Here is a 15,078-nt window from a genome sequence, read left to right on the forward strand (position 1 = left end):
TCTCTCTTTCTCACTGTTTATTTCTGTTTTTATTTTAATTATGTAAAGCACTTTGAAATGCCTTGCTGCTGAAATGTGCTATACAAATAAAATTTGATTGATTGATTGATTGATTAATTACTGCTCTGAATATATTGTTCATTCAGCAAATAGCCTTTTTTGTGGCTGTGTACTCCATTAATTAGGGCTGGACAATAAATCAGTAACAATAAATATCATGATATTCATGTGATCAATATCAATAGATAATATATCTGATAGAATATTCAATATATAGAATATTAATTGAACTCTGATCCAGAAGCACACAGCATTCTGGGAGACGTAGGCAGTAAAAAGGCTTTAGCTAGCTAAGCAAAGTTGGTGGAATCAGTGAACTCACTCACTTTTTGGTTACCTAGCAACAACTTGCTGAGTACCTTGCAGTTACCTAGCAACAACTTGCTGAGTAACTTGCGGTTACCTAGCAACAATTTGCTGAGTAACTTGCACAGTAGCAGTTTAAGGTTTTGCCACTGTGTCTCATAACTACTTAAAAATAAAAAACAGCGGCGTGAAGTGAACGTCGTGGATAAAACTGGAAAGATCATGTCACCAGTCTGGCAGTACATCAGGTATTTAAAGTTAAAAAAAAAACAATAAAACAATAATTATTGATATTGACTGATATAAAATGCTAATATAGTCCAGTCAAAAAAATTTGTTGATGATTATTACAGAGATTAATCATGATTAATCTTTTTAAATCTTAGTAATCAGGCCTGGATGTGGCTTGTAAAATTAAACCTAAAACTGTAATTAATCATAATTTAACATAATACTCACTGCATTATGGGTTGGTGACACTCACCTAGAGAGAAGATCTCCCACATCAGGACACCGAAGGACCAAACGTCGCTCTGGGTTGTGTAGATCTTATCAAATATGGCTTCAGGAGCCATCCACTTCAGCGGCAGCCTAGCCTGTAACCAATGATTGATTCAAGTTCATCTTTCTCTCCCATTTGTATATCAAACTTATCAATCCACACAGGAACTACACATAAACATCTACGTTTTTACCCTGAAATCAGTTAGCAGAGCTCAAGATGTCGTTTCTTTCTGCCAAATCTGCAGCAGCTAACTGTTAAATGCAGACAGCTGTGTAAATAACGGAAATAAAAATAAACTTACATCGCCTTTGCGCACATAATCCGGGTCCTTATAAATGTCTCTGGCCAGCCCAAAGTCACAAATCTTCACCACATTGTTCTCAGACAGTAAAATGTTTCTAGCAGCCAAATCCCGATGAATGCACTGATGACAGAGAGAAAAACACTCGCTCAGACTCAAACTATTTGAACTCAAGCATGACAGGCTCCCCAAACTGGCATGCAAACAATGGGGCAGGATATACATATGGTCAAGAGATCAGTAATAGTGCTGCAGGATTTTTTGTTTTTGCTTCTGTTGGAGGTGTTTTACAACAATAGCATTTTTCTCTAATCAGTTTCATCCGGTCTCCCCAAAACTATGAATGGGATCAAGCTTGGCATCCTTTACAAACCTCAGGGGAGACATTATCCAGAAAACACAGCTGAAAGTGGGTCAAAGCAGCAATGGCACGGTCACTGTAGGCCAAGGGTGTTCAATGTGAGGCACGGGGGCCATTTGGGGTCTCTGGACTGACTTTATGTGGCCCCCTCCAAGCACAATTCAACCACAAATTGATTAAATTAAGACAAAACTTTTCAATTAAAATCTGCTCACAAAAATGTTGGAGGGAACACAAAGTTTCATCATATTTTCATGTTAAACAGGACCTACATCTACTTATTGAGTTATGCTCTAACGTACACCTTAATGAAACTTAGCCAAACACAGGAAGTGTTTTCTGACACAGATCCTGTTTCTGCTGTAGGGAACAGACAAAATAGTTTTCACTTTTCTTCAATCAAGACCAAAATAATGAGCAAACTAAATGTTTTTATTTAACAAGGAAAATGTGCAAAACCCATCTATGATCCCATTGATAAAAAACAATCTGATTACTTTATTTGTTTAATTAAAATAGTTTATGCTTAGTTGAGTAGGTAAAAAAAAGTTACAACATTTTTGGAGATTTTAGTTTTTACACTGCAAAAACACAAAATCTTACCAAGCATTTTTAGTCTAGTTTATAGTGCAAATATTTTTAGTTTACTTGAAATAAGAGAAAACTAACTTACAAGTATATTTTCAGTAAGATACAGGAGTTTGTTTTAAGTCAATGATTTTTTATTATTAATAATAATATTATTTTACTTGTTAAAAGTGAAGTAATCTGCCAATGGAACTAATACTTTTGCATCAATACTAAGGAAATATTGACTTATTTATTGCTGAAAAGTTTCTTCCAAGTTAGTTTTGTCAATTTCAAATGTACTATGATATTTTCACTAGAAACTAGACAAAAATACTGTGTATGTTTGCTGTCTGAAAACATGCAAAACACACTTTTCAACATTTTCACATTCTCCATTAAACTCTCATCATCACATGAATCCATGTCGTGTTTTTAAACGAGAATTGGTTCTCAAATCGTTTATGCTTGTGCACAAGCGACTGCAGAAGGGAGTACCTTGCGTGACGCCAAGAACTCCATGCCTTTTGCAACTTGAAAACTGTAGCAGATCAGATCCTCCAGCGTCAGAACTCTCTTGTATAAATCCTCCGGTTCTGTAAAATGAAAAGCATAAAGTGTTTTTCCATCTAGGATGATTTTTCAAACATCCAAAGCAGCTAAATCTCCTCATCTACGACTGTTTTTCAAAGCATTCGGTGTGATCAGCCTCATACACCTGCCAGATAAATCAGACAAGATAAAACTTCCCGTGGGAGGAACAAATATAAAGACAACAAGTCAACTTAAAGTGATGTCCTGTTTCCTCCTCTTTAAAACATCCGTAACAGATGAGAGATCAAAACAGCTTCTTTTGTGTTTTTTAACAAGATGTCAGGTGAAACGTGTGGTAATGAGCCTCGTCTGCTGAGCAGCTTCTCAGGAGTCCTTCCACCTCTCCACCTGAGTAAACAGCTAATCAGATCTGAAATAACACTTCGGAAATAAAAAGGCCGGCATGCTGAGCCCGACAGGAAACAAACAGACGCCTCCCCAGACTCAGTGGGATGACAGCGGCTCCTGCTGCAGCGATTGTACCGCCGAACGGGGGGAGGAAATGTCCCATCAGACCTGAAAACAATCTGCGGGGAGCTCTCGTTCCAGAAACGGGCTTGGCCCTTTTACCTTCTTCCTCTTCCTCCGAGTCGCAGTAGCTCTTATCTTCGTTAAAGCCGGAGCTGGCCGAGCTTCCGGTGCTGGCCACGCTCTCCAGGCGGCGCTTCATCAGCTCGCTCAGCTCGCAGCCGGACCCCGCCGACACCACCTTACCGTCCTGCCGCTGGCCGCATCAGGACGAAGCACAGAGTTAAACACTGCAGCTGATTAATGTTAAGATCAAAGGATCACGCTGCAAAAGCACAAAATCTTACCAAGTATTTTTGGTTTCTAGTGCACAGAAATCTTACTACACTTGAAATAAGACAAAACTAACTTATAAGTAACTTTTTGGGATTTTAACTAGTTACATTTACTTGAGTAGCTTTTTTAAAAATATGTACTTTTAGGAGTATTTTTTACTTTATAGTGATTTTATTATGAAGTATTTCTACTCTTGCTTGAGTAAACTTTCTGGATTTTCTACTCACTGAATGAAGAATAAACACGTTTTAACCAAAACAATCACCAGACACAGAGACACACCTGCAGTTTTTGTTAAAGTTTAATCAGTTTTTTTATTGAAAGAAACTGATTTGGAAAAAAATTATTTAGCCAGTTTTTGTTATTTTATGTTATTTATATAAATTATTGTAATTTTGGTCCTTAAGATTCCAATATTTCCATTTAACTTTATATTATCTGATTATGTAATTTTTAAATTTTGATCATTTGATCAGTTACTCAGTAGTTGAGTTGACTTTTTTACCAAATACCTTTTTACTCTTACTTGAGTAAAAATACGTTGAAGTCCTTATTTTATTTCCAATGTTTTCTTCGATTAAAAATATTCCCTGGAGAAAACATGGTCCTATTCTGCAAAAATCCAATATCTTACTGAATAATTTTGGTCTAGTTTCTAGTGCAAATATCTTAGTACACATGAAATAATACAAAACTAACTTCCAGCAAGAAACAGTAGCTTGCTTTAAGTCAAAAATATTGATGAAAAAGTATTAACTATAAGTAAAATAATCTGCCAGTGGAACAAAACATTTTAATTTAAAACCTGGGGAAAATGTCCTGTAGGATTTTGGTAAGATTTTGTGTTTTTGCATGAAGAGAAAGAAGAAAGCTCACCTTGTACACCAGGAAGTCGTCTCTTTTGCTTCTTAGATAGTTGGACAAGTTTCCGTATTTGCAGAACTCCACAATCATCATTAAATGTCCTGTTAAACACAGTTTTTGTGATTATTGATACTGATATTTTTAATCTACAACCTGATTAGAATTTTGTTACAGGTTTGCTCATCTCTAAACACCCTCTGCATTGCAAAAAAAGAGAATCTTACCAAGTATCTAGTTTGCACTTTAAATAAGGCAAAACTAACTTAACAGCAACTTTTCAGCAAGAAATAGGAGCTTGTTTAGAGTCAATAATTTCTTAATGTTTATGAAAAAATAGTAAACCCACTGGCAGATTATTTGACTTATAATGAAACATCTTTCCCTTGTTATAAGTGAAATGATCTGCAAGTGGAACCAGTACTTTTAATCAATTTTAAGGAATTATTTGTTTAAAACCAACTCCTATTTCTTGATGAAAAGTTACTTTTAAGTTAGTTTGTCTTATTTCAGACGTACTGAGATATTTTCACTAGAAACTGGACCAATAACACTTAGTAACATTTAGTGATTTTGCAGGGTGAAGCTCACCTCCAGGTTTGGTGCAGGCTCCCAGCAGGTTGACCACATTCAGGTGGTTGCCGATGTGGATCAGGATCTTTAACTCCGACATCAGAGCTTTACGCTCATTCGATGTAGCGCCACCTGCAGAAACAGACAATTTCAGTAAATATCATTACACTGGTTTTTTTAAACTTTGTTTTGATGAATCTCTTGAAAACCTTCCTAAAAATATATTTTAGAAGAGAAACAGACAACCTCCACTGTATCAACAATGAGAAGAAGGTGCTTTTCTATTTATATTTCTTTATTTCTATATAATACTTTATTTTTAACAATTTTCCCTAACAGTTTTTAAATAATTTTATGATTTTCATTATTTTTAAGTGCAATTTAGCAGCTTTATATTTATAAGTTACAGTTTTCAATCTTCATTTATCAAATTTTACCAACATTGTTTTTCACTTTCTGTTTGCAGCTTGTTTACTTTAATCTGTATCTTTATGAAGATTTAAAAAAAAAAGTTTCTGAACGCTTAAGAGCTGCTTGAAAATAAAATTTGTCTATAGTTTCATGGATTTTGTACAGTCTCAAATAGATATGTTTGCATATGTTTCCAAAAAACTAAAATAAATAAAGGATACCGGATTTATAAAGCAGCTCTTAATATATCTAATCACAACTCAAAAAAATAAATCCAGACAAAATAAGATAAGCATGTGTGCTTAGATTACATATCTGATTGCGGTAAATTTAAACAATAACAATGTCTTGAAATATACAAATGAAGACTTTTAGTCTGCTGCTTTGGCCAGCATCAGATTTATGAGACAAAAGCAGCCATGCAGTCTGAAGTCACAAAGCTGCTGCTTTCCATTAAATCTGACCTGCGTCCACTTTTCCTCTCAGAGTCTGTGATTTATCCCCAGACACAATTCATAAAGATAAGACAGCAGACAATAAGTGCAGCTGAGAGCCGTAATGTTGATGTTTGATATTCACTTTCTGGTCTTTTGGTTCTAATAAAACTGAAAACATTTTTAATTTAGCTGCCTGTTTTATGCCTTTTAACTTTGATGCAGATGTAACTCATTGGAAATATTTGAAAAAGTAAAGAACATTCATAAAACTTTAAACCACAACTAAACCAGTGTTGTGGTTTAGTTCTTATTCTATTGTTTTAAAACAATAGAATAAGAAAGTTTGAAGATTTGTTGATAATTTTGCTCTCATTTCTTGCACTTTTGAACTTTTCTTCATCTGCAGATGTGAAGGACTCTTACTCAGTCCCTACATTAGCTGGAAGGTTAGAGGTCTTAGCCTTTAGCTCTGCCTCCCTCTGCAACAAACACATCTCCAATTCTTTGCTTTGAACTATTAAGTCGCACAAACACCATTTGCACATGTTTTTTTTAGTTTTTTTTAGAAGAGAAATTCATTTGGTTGGTCTCTTAACCCAAGGAACTGATGTTTTTCAAGTTTTCTCTTTAGTCATAGCTTGTTTTTACTCTGTTTCATTCCCACCTTTAAGCATTTTTACTGCAACAGTCTTGCATGTTGAGAGCTTGTCAATCCCAAAAGCAGATGCCTCGACGACCTTTCCAAAAGCTCCGTGGCCAAGAGTTTTACCTGATAAAGAAATCAAATATGTCAGAAGAGGATTTAAATCAGACTCCCTGGGGATAAATAACCAAGCATACAAAGAAAAACAAAAGTTAAGGTTGCAGAAAACATACGGGGGCTTTGATATTCTAGTGTTTAGAGATGAATTTATGGTCCACTTAAGCCGGGGCGACAGTGCAGGTCAGTGTTAAGTGATGACTCAACTGTGCAGCTGCAGAGCGATGCGACATCTCTGCCATCTATCTTAGTGGCACTCACGATGAACAGCTTCCACAATTACCTCTTAACCCCTCATAATGTTTCTTCCTGACAGATCAGGAAGAAACACTAACAGAATTTATTCTAAATAAATCAGTTAGAAGTAAAAGAACTAAACTGGATGAATAACTTGGTTCTGTTAAGTATGCACATCTGTAAACATACAATGTGGAAAAATCTAATCTTACCAAGTATTTTTGATATTATTTTTTAATAATACCAAAGTAGTAACTTTTCAGCACAATAGGAGTTTGTTTTCAGTCAATAATTCCTTAATGTTGATGTAAAGATATTAGATTATTTCACTTATAATAACACATTCTACCCATGCTATAAGTGAAATAATCTGCCACTGCACTTTTTCATCAATATTAAGGAATTATTGACTTAAGCAATTGTATATATTTTGCTGAACAGTTACTTATAAGTTACTTTTGTCTTATTTAAAGTATACTAAGATATTTGCACTAAAAACTAGACAAAACTACTTGGAAATCTACAGACAGGGGTGTCCAATTTTTTTTCCCCCGTTGGCTAAAACTGTCAGCTCAAATGCCAGGCCAAAACAAAAAGAAAAAGAAAACAAAAAACATTTTTTACACTTATGAGATGGGAAAAATGTTTTGTTATAAGTGAAACAAATCTGCCTGCAGAATTGGTACCTTTTTAAATCGATATTAAGAAATTACTGACTTAAAACAAGCTTGTTGAAAAGTTACAAAAGTTACTTGTAAGTTAATTTTGTCTTATTCATCTGTGCACTAAAATCCAGACAATAATACTTAAATCTGATTTTGTGTTTTTGCAGTGCAGACTTTGTTCAAACACCTTTAGATTCAATGTTATCCTCCAGTTTTCTTTGGTAGGAGTCGACCAACATCTAACATCTTGAGTTGTTAATGTGTGCAGAGTTTCCCCAGACCGATCAGATTATGAGGACAGGTGCCTCCACATCCCAACAAACATTCATACTAGTGTTAATGTGCAAATGTTCGACGCAATGGCTGTGACATGTCTGGAAAGAATCAATAAGTCAAAACAAATAAACATTTTTATACTCTTCTCTTGACTGAAACTTCATACAATCAGATCCTGTTGATTATTTGTCACTTTTCTACAAACTCTGACTCTACCCAGGCAATGCAAAGGCTCAAATAATTGATGGCTGGTGTAAAATAAAGAATGCTAAATGATTTCTTGTTATAAATGTGTTTGTTTTTTATATGAATTGTACAGGACAGGTGTCACAATAAGGGGACAAATCTTTCCATTTTAAACAAAGGTGTGGAAATATTTCAGAGCATGTACATGCAGTTAAACTCTAAAAATTGGCAAATGACACGTGATTTTCGAGACTTTTTTCAAAAAGCCTCCAAATTGAATCCTACACTTGAATACTACACTCTAGTGGAAAACTGAGACTCTTGAGCAATAAAGCAGAGGGGGACTGGACTTCTTCTAATGTTTCTTGAGGATTTTTCACCTTTCATCCAAAAGACGTTTTTCGTTTTCAACATGGTTGCCAGAAGCAGGATTATGAGTTGCAGTCATGACACTAATTGGTCTGTTAAGGCGATTAGGACGAGTGAGTCACAGCTCTACCCTCTGCTCAGCTCAGTGTTTGGGTTGCTCACACCTCGGGATCTCACATTGCACCATTACAGACGTATCTGGATTGTCAAGTAAAAACTGACCCGACGTTAAACATTGCAGTGACTCACATGTCCCAATTGTCCCTTTAGTGACTTTAATGGCTCTAATAGTGTAAATGTTCTGACTAAAACTTATAAGCCTGTTTCTTTCAATCATGTTCACAACTGAAAAACCTTTTGAAGTTTATTTTAGCATATTTTGTGGATCAGTGACACATAGTCAGTATTCTTTTGGTTGGGAAAAATGATAATAAACGCATTATGTATCAACTACGATGCAAAATCAAATCTGAGCGTGTGTTAAGGTTATATTTTTGTTGAAATATTGAATTTTCTGAGTATTTGTTTTTTGTTACTGCAGCTTACCGAGACGCAGGCGGTCACGAGGAAACTCCCACTTGCTGCTGTCGTACTGAAGAAGATCGTTCTGCTCATCGAGAGGATACTCATCAGGATCGATGATGATGGACGGACCCATCTTATAGTGCGCCGGCTGCTGAAAAGGAAACAGAAGAATCACAATTATTATCTATAGTTTTTGTTATTATCTAGTTTAGTTGAATAAAACATTTGAGCAAGAAGACACTTCACTTTAAAGTAACTACTTATTTTACCTTTGAATAATTTAAATTATTGTTTCAAATTGCAGGAACAAAATTTCTGATCTGATAATGAATTTTACTAAATATCACAATGAATTCAACTCAAAAACATTTAGTGTTAATGGAACATTATCCGCTTTAAAATAATCATTTGCCTTAATAAAACACAAGAGTCAGATCAATGTAACGCACGTCCATCTCAGGAGACAAAAACACGCCGCTAAGCATTCTGGGAAATAGCTCCCACTCCTGTATTTTTCTTCATTCGATTTTTTTAAGTGCTAACCTACAAACTCTAGTTTATTCAACTCTGGGAGGTTTGACAAAGTTAATAAAAAGTTAACCCAACTCGCTACTGTAAGTTTATCTTTCACAAACTCACATTTAGGTTCAAAACCTAAAACTGACTAAATTCATTTGACTTGAGTAGAAGACAGTAGACACAACTAAATGACGACTCAGATGTTTTACAGTGTAACTATAACTGCTGATGATGAGTGTTGAACATTAATTGTTCCTCTTTAGGCCCAACTACTTTAGTTTTATTTCTGTTTAGTGCTGTGCTCAGCACTGAAATAAGTTCTTAGTTAATAGTTTCTTACATCTTAGGTTTCATTTTGAGCAATAAGGCAGAAGAAAAGGCTGAGATGTTGTTTCCACATGACTCAGCTGGACCTAAACACTTAGAAATCCAGCTAAATGTATCATTCAGTGTTAAACTGCGTCACAACCAGCATGGGTTAGTGATGTCAGTGAACCAAACTGGTTTCCACTTGGAGGAAAAATCCACAGAATTAAAGCTGCAGCGCTCTTACCTTTCTCAGCTTTCGGATGAACAGGATGAGCATAATCCAGAGGAACGTGGCAGCGGCTCCAGTGGACACCAAAATTATGACCTCAATGTTTGACTTGCTTTCATCTCCTGGAAAGAGAAGAGCTGTCGTCAGCTGCCTGGATGCTTTGCTGTGAAATCGGTGCACGCTTTTCAATTCGATTGTTAGCAAGAAGCATTTGGAGAATTTACCATCAAAACCCAAACCGTCTGTTGCAAATTTACAAATAAAAATCGCAGTTGTTGCCTGAAGTCACCAAGGCTTTTATGTCAAGACATTCTTTCTCTGTTTTGTTTACTTGTTAACTTCCTTGACTTTTTCCTGTGGATGCACAGAAAAAAAAGAGGTGGAATCAAATTTTTTTGTGGAACAAACACACCGCATTTCTCCCAAGGATTTTTCCTTCAAACATTGTTTTTGAAGTAATTCGTGCAATCACTAACCGTTTATTTTCCAGTCTCCGACTAACATTCACACAGAAAGGACAACTATAAATCTTGATTAAAGAAAGGCTGAATGGCTTAATCAGTTGCAGTGTTGTGGAAAATTACTCATTTCCACATTTTGTTCACAATGCAACCACATAATGGGATGTGTTTATCTGGGTCAAAGTAGCATATAATTGTGAAATAGGATGCTCATCTACGGACTGAAATGTCTAAAGACGATCTTTACAAAATTGGATGAATGGGATCCATCTTAAAATCTTAAAGCTGCAGTAACTTTTATAAGAAAAAATATGTTTTAAATATTTGTTGAAACTGTCACTATAGTGTGATAGTATAATATGAGACAAATAAACTGAAAAAAAAATCAAGCTCCTGCGCCTTCTTCCAGTGCTAACTAGAAACAATCAATCAGAGCCAGGAGGCGGGTCTTAGCGCTGTCAATCAAGCTCTGTGCTACGATACTGCTTCAGCAGCATTAGCTTGAGCATCAATAACGGTGGATAAATGATTTTCCTGTATTGGTGAGTTATATCTCCGTCATCAGCACATTTAGCAGCACGTTCACAACACTGATTTACAGCGCTAAGACCCTCCTCCTGGCTATGATTGATTATCAAGGAGGATTATGACACTGTCACACCACTGTGACAGTTTTAACAAATATCCATAAAACATATTTTTATGTAAAGGTTACATACTGCAGCTTTAAGACCAATTCTTAACCGGATTTATGTATGAACTTTGACTGGGCCATTTTAGCAGATAAAAATGCTTTGATTTATAGACCTTTCCATTGTAGATCTGGCTGCATGCTTTGATCAGATTCTCATGTATTGAGTATTTTGCTTTGTTTTTATTCCACCAAATATTGATTTCTGAACTCTTCTTGAGTTAAAACATTAGTGTTGTTGTTTTCTTTGCATTATTTGAAGCCTGAAAGCACTAAATCTTTTTCATTATTTTAACCATTTCTCAGTTTCTGCCAATAAATACTAAATTTTGGCTTGGATTTCCAGAGACATGTTGTCAGTAGTTCATAGAATAAAATAACAATGTTCATTTTACTCAAACTTAAACCTATAAAAAGTAAAATCAGAGAAACTGATCATTTTATGGTCTCTTAATGTTTTCCAGAACTGTATGTTTCATCTCCGTTAACTCCTTTCTTAAAATCATTCTGCTCACCAACTCCATGACAAGACAGTTAAAAGTCAATTTAAAAAAAAGGAAACTTTTTCACATGAAAATGATCTTATAAGGTAAAAACAGTTTAGGTTTCTCTTAAATTCCTCAAAGTTGAGATGAGAATCCAAAATGACACCCAGATATTTAAACTCATCAACTTTTAGGATTTCTCGCTGATCAAAATTTGCGCCATATTGTAAAACACACTGCAGCCGCCAAACCTTTAAGAGTCATTAGTGACACTCTTGACACTCCACAGAGGTTATGTCCTCAGGAGAAACGCTCACAGCCAAAACCTTGATCATAAAACCCATGAAGGAATTCACTTGGCATTCCTGGCAGCTGCCAGTTTTCCGTCAGGGGCCATTTTTCCTCACTAAAGTCAGGCCAAAGCTATTTGCAGTGATGAAAAGAAAACAGGGGGCCAGAATGGTCTCTTTGATACCTTGGGATGTGGAGATAAAAAAAGAAAAGAAAAAGGCTCCGGCCTTGCTGCTTGGACTAATTGGTCTGTTTGATCTGATCTACTGAGCTGATGTTTTTCTCCTCTCTCTGCAGAGAGACGGACTCACCCAGCACAGTGATGACGGCGCTTGTTTTGGCGAATCCCTCAGCGTTTTGGGCCACACACTCGTACCGGCCCTCGTCATCTTTTTTCACCCTTTCGATGATGAGGGTCCCGTTTTCTCTCAGTGATACACCTGCAACACAAAGCTTTGAGCTGATTGTGGTATTTCAATATGAAAAGCGCGATTCCCTACACTCAGGATGCGCAGATGAGATGATTTCTGCATCTCACAAATAACAGCACCAACAAAATTTGCATACATTGATGCTTTATAGTTAAACAATTGAATAAAATTAGCATCATATCATGTTATGTGGCGTTATTCTGAAACATACCAGGACTCTCTTCCACTTCGACACCATTTTTGTACCACCGGATCAGCGGACGAGGAACCCCCGAAGCAAAGCAGTCCAAGACCAGAGTCCTGCTGCTGTTCACGTCCAGATTGGTCAGATTCTGGCTGAGCAATGGCCGCTGCCTCTCTGCATCAAAATGAGCAGAAAACTGAATTAGAGCTGCAATTAATTTAGAGAAAACATTGCAACAACCTGTGCTGGAGTAAGCAATAGTATGGAAGTCCAAAAGTGCCACAAATTGTTGGAATAAATGAGTCTGTCATTGATTAGTTAAATGCGGCAATAGTCAATTAAAATAAACAAATTTAGAAATAGTAACAGTCTTTATTGGAGTCCGGCAAAAGGGAAATTTGGAGTAGCAGATATAAAGTTTCACACAAATAGTGAAAAGCAATATGCATGAGCATAATGCATAGGTTAAATAAATGTTTATTTGATTCACAAAAAGCAAGTGCACCAATTGCACTATTTAATTATTACACTGTCCTGTTGCAACACATCCTGATTTAATTTTATACATACTCATACGTAGTGGGCGGGACTATCACTACTCCTGAAATACGATTGGAATGAAGCTGACATGCTGTTCAGGTCGACCAATCAGATGCTAACGTTTACTTAATGAGCTGTAGTGAAAGTTTTAATTATTTCTTGGCATAGGAACCATAAAATAAATATAATTTAAACATTCAGTAGTACATTTCATGTATTTTTACTTTATATATGTAATTATTGACACATTAACTATTTTGATTCAAATTAAGATCCTGTCTTGTGGTACTTTATTAGACATGATGGAAATGTCGTTTCTAACCTTTCAACTCCAAGGCGACCATCTTGACTTTGGACTTTTTCGGTTTCTGCAGCTTATGTGCGTGGCACTGGTACCCTGCGGTGCTGCTTTCAGACACATTGCGCACATTGAGAGATATGGAAATGGAGTATCGGTCCACCAGGAGGTTGGATACCTCGGTGGTGATTGTTTTATTCCTGGAGTCCAGCCACTCTAGGCCTGTGTAGAGGTAACGGGTCGCCCTACAGGTCAGGGTGACGTCGTCTCCCTCTATGGCTGTTCGAGGTTCGATGGCGACTTCCTCCAGTTCATCTAAACAGAAGAAAACTTTGCATCATCTCCATAAATCTTCCCCAGCTACAAACGTGCCCAGCCGTCAGCATTATTATGCACTAGTCGTGCTCTTTAAACCATAAACCGCTTGTCAGAAGAGAAGGGATGTCAAATTTGAAGTTGTTTCCTGTTTAATCACCATTAATTGGAAGCATGTTGGTGGACAGCGTGCCTGACGGCACTTCTGCGCTCCAACTGGAGCGAGAATGACTATGTGACCCACGGGAACCAGACTGCTTGTTTATTCAGTGTTGTTGGAAAGCATTCTCTGTTCTCTGAAGACAGATGTTATTACAATTGTCCTCTTCTCTTTTATTTCTCCATCTTCCTCACCCTTGGAGGAGAGCCGGGTGCCTCCTGGGAATCGAATAAACCTGCAAGTTGTTCAATTTTTAAAAGGTTTTTCTGCTCATAAGGAGAAGTGATTTGCTCAGGTTTTATTAAAATACAAAAAAAAGTGTTTTTCTTTATTCCAACACGTCATTCCTGCTATTATTACATAACCGTCTCAACAGACAACCTTTTGGGGAACATTTGGAAACGCTCAGATGCACATGAAAAGTAAATTCTCACTCGTGCACACAGGCTGAGAGAGAAAGAGGAATGACCTGCTGGCACCGGAGCAGGAATGCAGTTATTCATAGTTGTTTTTAAACGCGTGCCATTACAGCGCCCCATATGGCTCAGGACACGTTCGCCTCTCTTCCCCCTTTCGGGCCGTTCAGCTACAGTGGAAGATGTTTTCAATTAATGCCCCCCTCTGGTCTCTTTATTGCACAACACAATCTGTGCATTCCTTTCCCGCTCTTGCAGTTCATTAAAGCGAGCACTGCAGATCATTTGAAATAATCCAGCATTTCTTTGAGCGACACTTACCATCAACGTAGAATGGGAGAGTCATGCGGAAAGTGTCGAGTTTGTTCTGGGCTTCGCAGAAGTAAAGTCCAGACACACGAGCGTCTCTGATTACCAGGGTGCTCACAGTCTACGAGAGATGATTCAGATTAAAATCAATGATTAAACAGATTATCAGAATTATAAGGAATATTCTCTTTTACGCTTCTGTCACCAAGAAAGCTACAAGTCGTCATGTAGCAAATTATTCACCAACTACAATGTTTAGTTCACTTTTATTTACTTTACTCACTTCAGTTTACTTTAGTTCAATTCACTCTACTTTAGTTCAGTTCAATTTAAATTCTTTTGTTTCACTTTATTTCTGTTCAATTTAGTTCACTTATTTTTGTCAAACATGTTCACATTCACAATTCAAATACCATAATATATATTTAGATAATAATTTGTGCAGTTATCTAAATATTAAAGTATAAATGTATTTAATCCAGCCCCCTTTCTTTGATGTGTCTTACTTTTTACACGTTGTTCTTTATTTAAAGAAAGGAAAAGGCAAAATTTTGTGTGATTTTGTATACATACCAGGAATCTAACTAACTATAATGGAAGAAAAATGATACGTGATACAAATAAAAATCTGAAAAATGCGAT

The 15,078-nt window shown here is 36.4% G+C and overlaps 1 protein-coding gene across 2 annotated transcripts in view; it reads right to left on the bottom strand.

Moving 5' to 3' along the window:
- Positions 1-15,078, bottom strand: part of kdrl (kinase insert domain receptor like) — a 62,058-nt gene that overhangs the window by 20,731 nt on the left and 26,249 nt on the right. The window contains exons 12-24 of one of the 2 annotated variants that reach the window (XM_008420783.2): positions 14,449-14,557; positions 13,261-13,551; positions 12,426-12,572; positions 12,095-12,223; positions 9,871-9,977; positions 8,820-8,949; positions 6,445-6,549; positions 4,951-5,064; positions 4,375-4,463; positions 3,265-3,418; positions 2,599-2,696; positions 1,173-1,295; positions 851-962 (exon numbers count right to left, since the gene is read on the bottom strand). In XM_008420783.2, coding sequence (XP_008419005.1) covers positions 851-962; positions 1,173-1,295; positions 2,599-2,696; positions 3,265-3,418; positions 4,375-4,463; positions 4,951-5,064; positions 6,445-6,549; positions 8,820-8,949; positions 9,871-9,977; positions 12,095-12,223; positions 12,426-12,572; positions 13,261-13,551; positions 14,449-14,557 — 1,708 coding nt within the window. The remainder of the gene's footprint in view (positions 1-850; positions 963-1,172; positions 1,296-2,598; positions 2,697-3,264; positions 3,419-4,374; positions 4,464-4,950; positions 5,065-6,444; positions 6,550-8,819; positions 8,950-9,870; positions 9,978-12,094; positions 12,224-12,425; positions 12,573-13,260; positions 13,552-14,448; positions 14,558-15,078) is intronic. The other variant, XM_008420784.2, reaches the window with a different exon arrangement.

The sequence above is a fragment of the Poecilia reticulata genome, linkage group LG10 (assembly GCF_000633615.1).
Source record: "Poecilia reticulata strain Guanapo linkage group LG10, Guppy_female_1.0+MT, whole genome shotgun sequence".
In the NCBI taxonomy this organism is placed as follows: domain Eukaryota; kingdom Metazoa; phylum Chordata; class Actinopteri; order Cyprinodontiformes; family Poeciliidae; genus Poecilia; species Poecilia reticulata.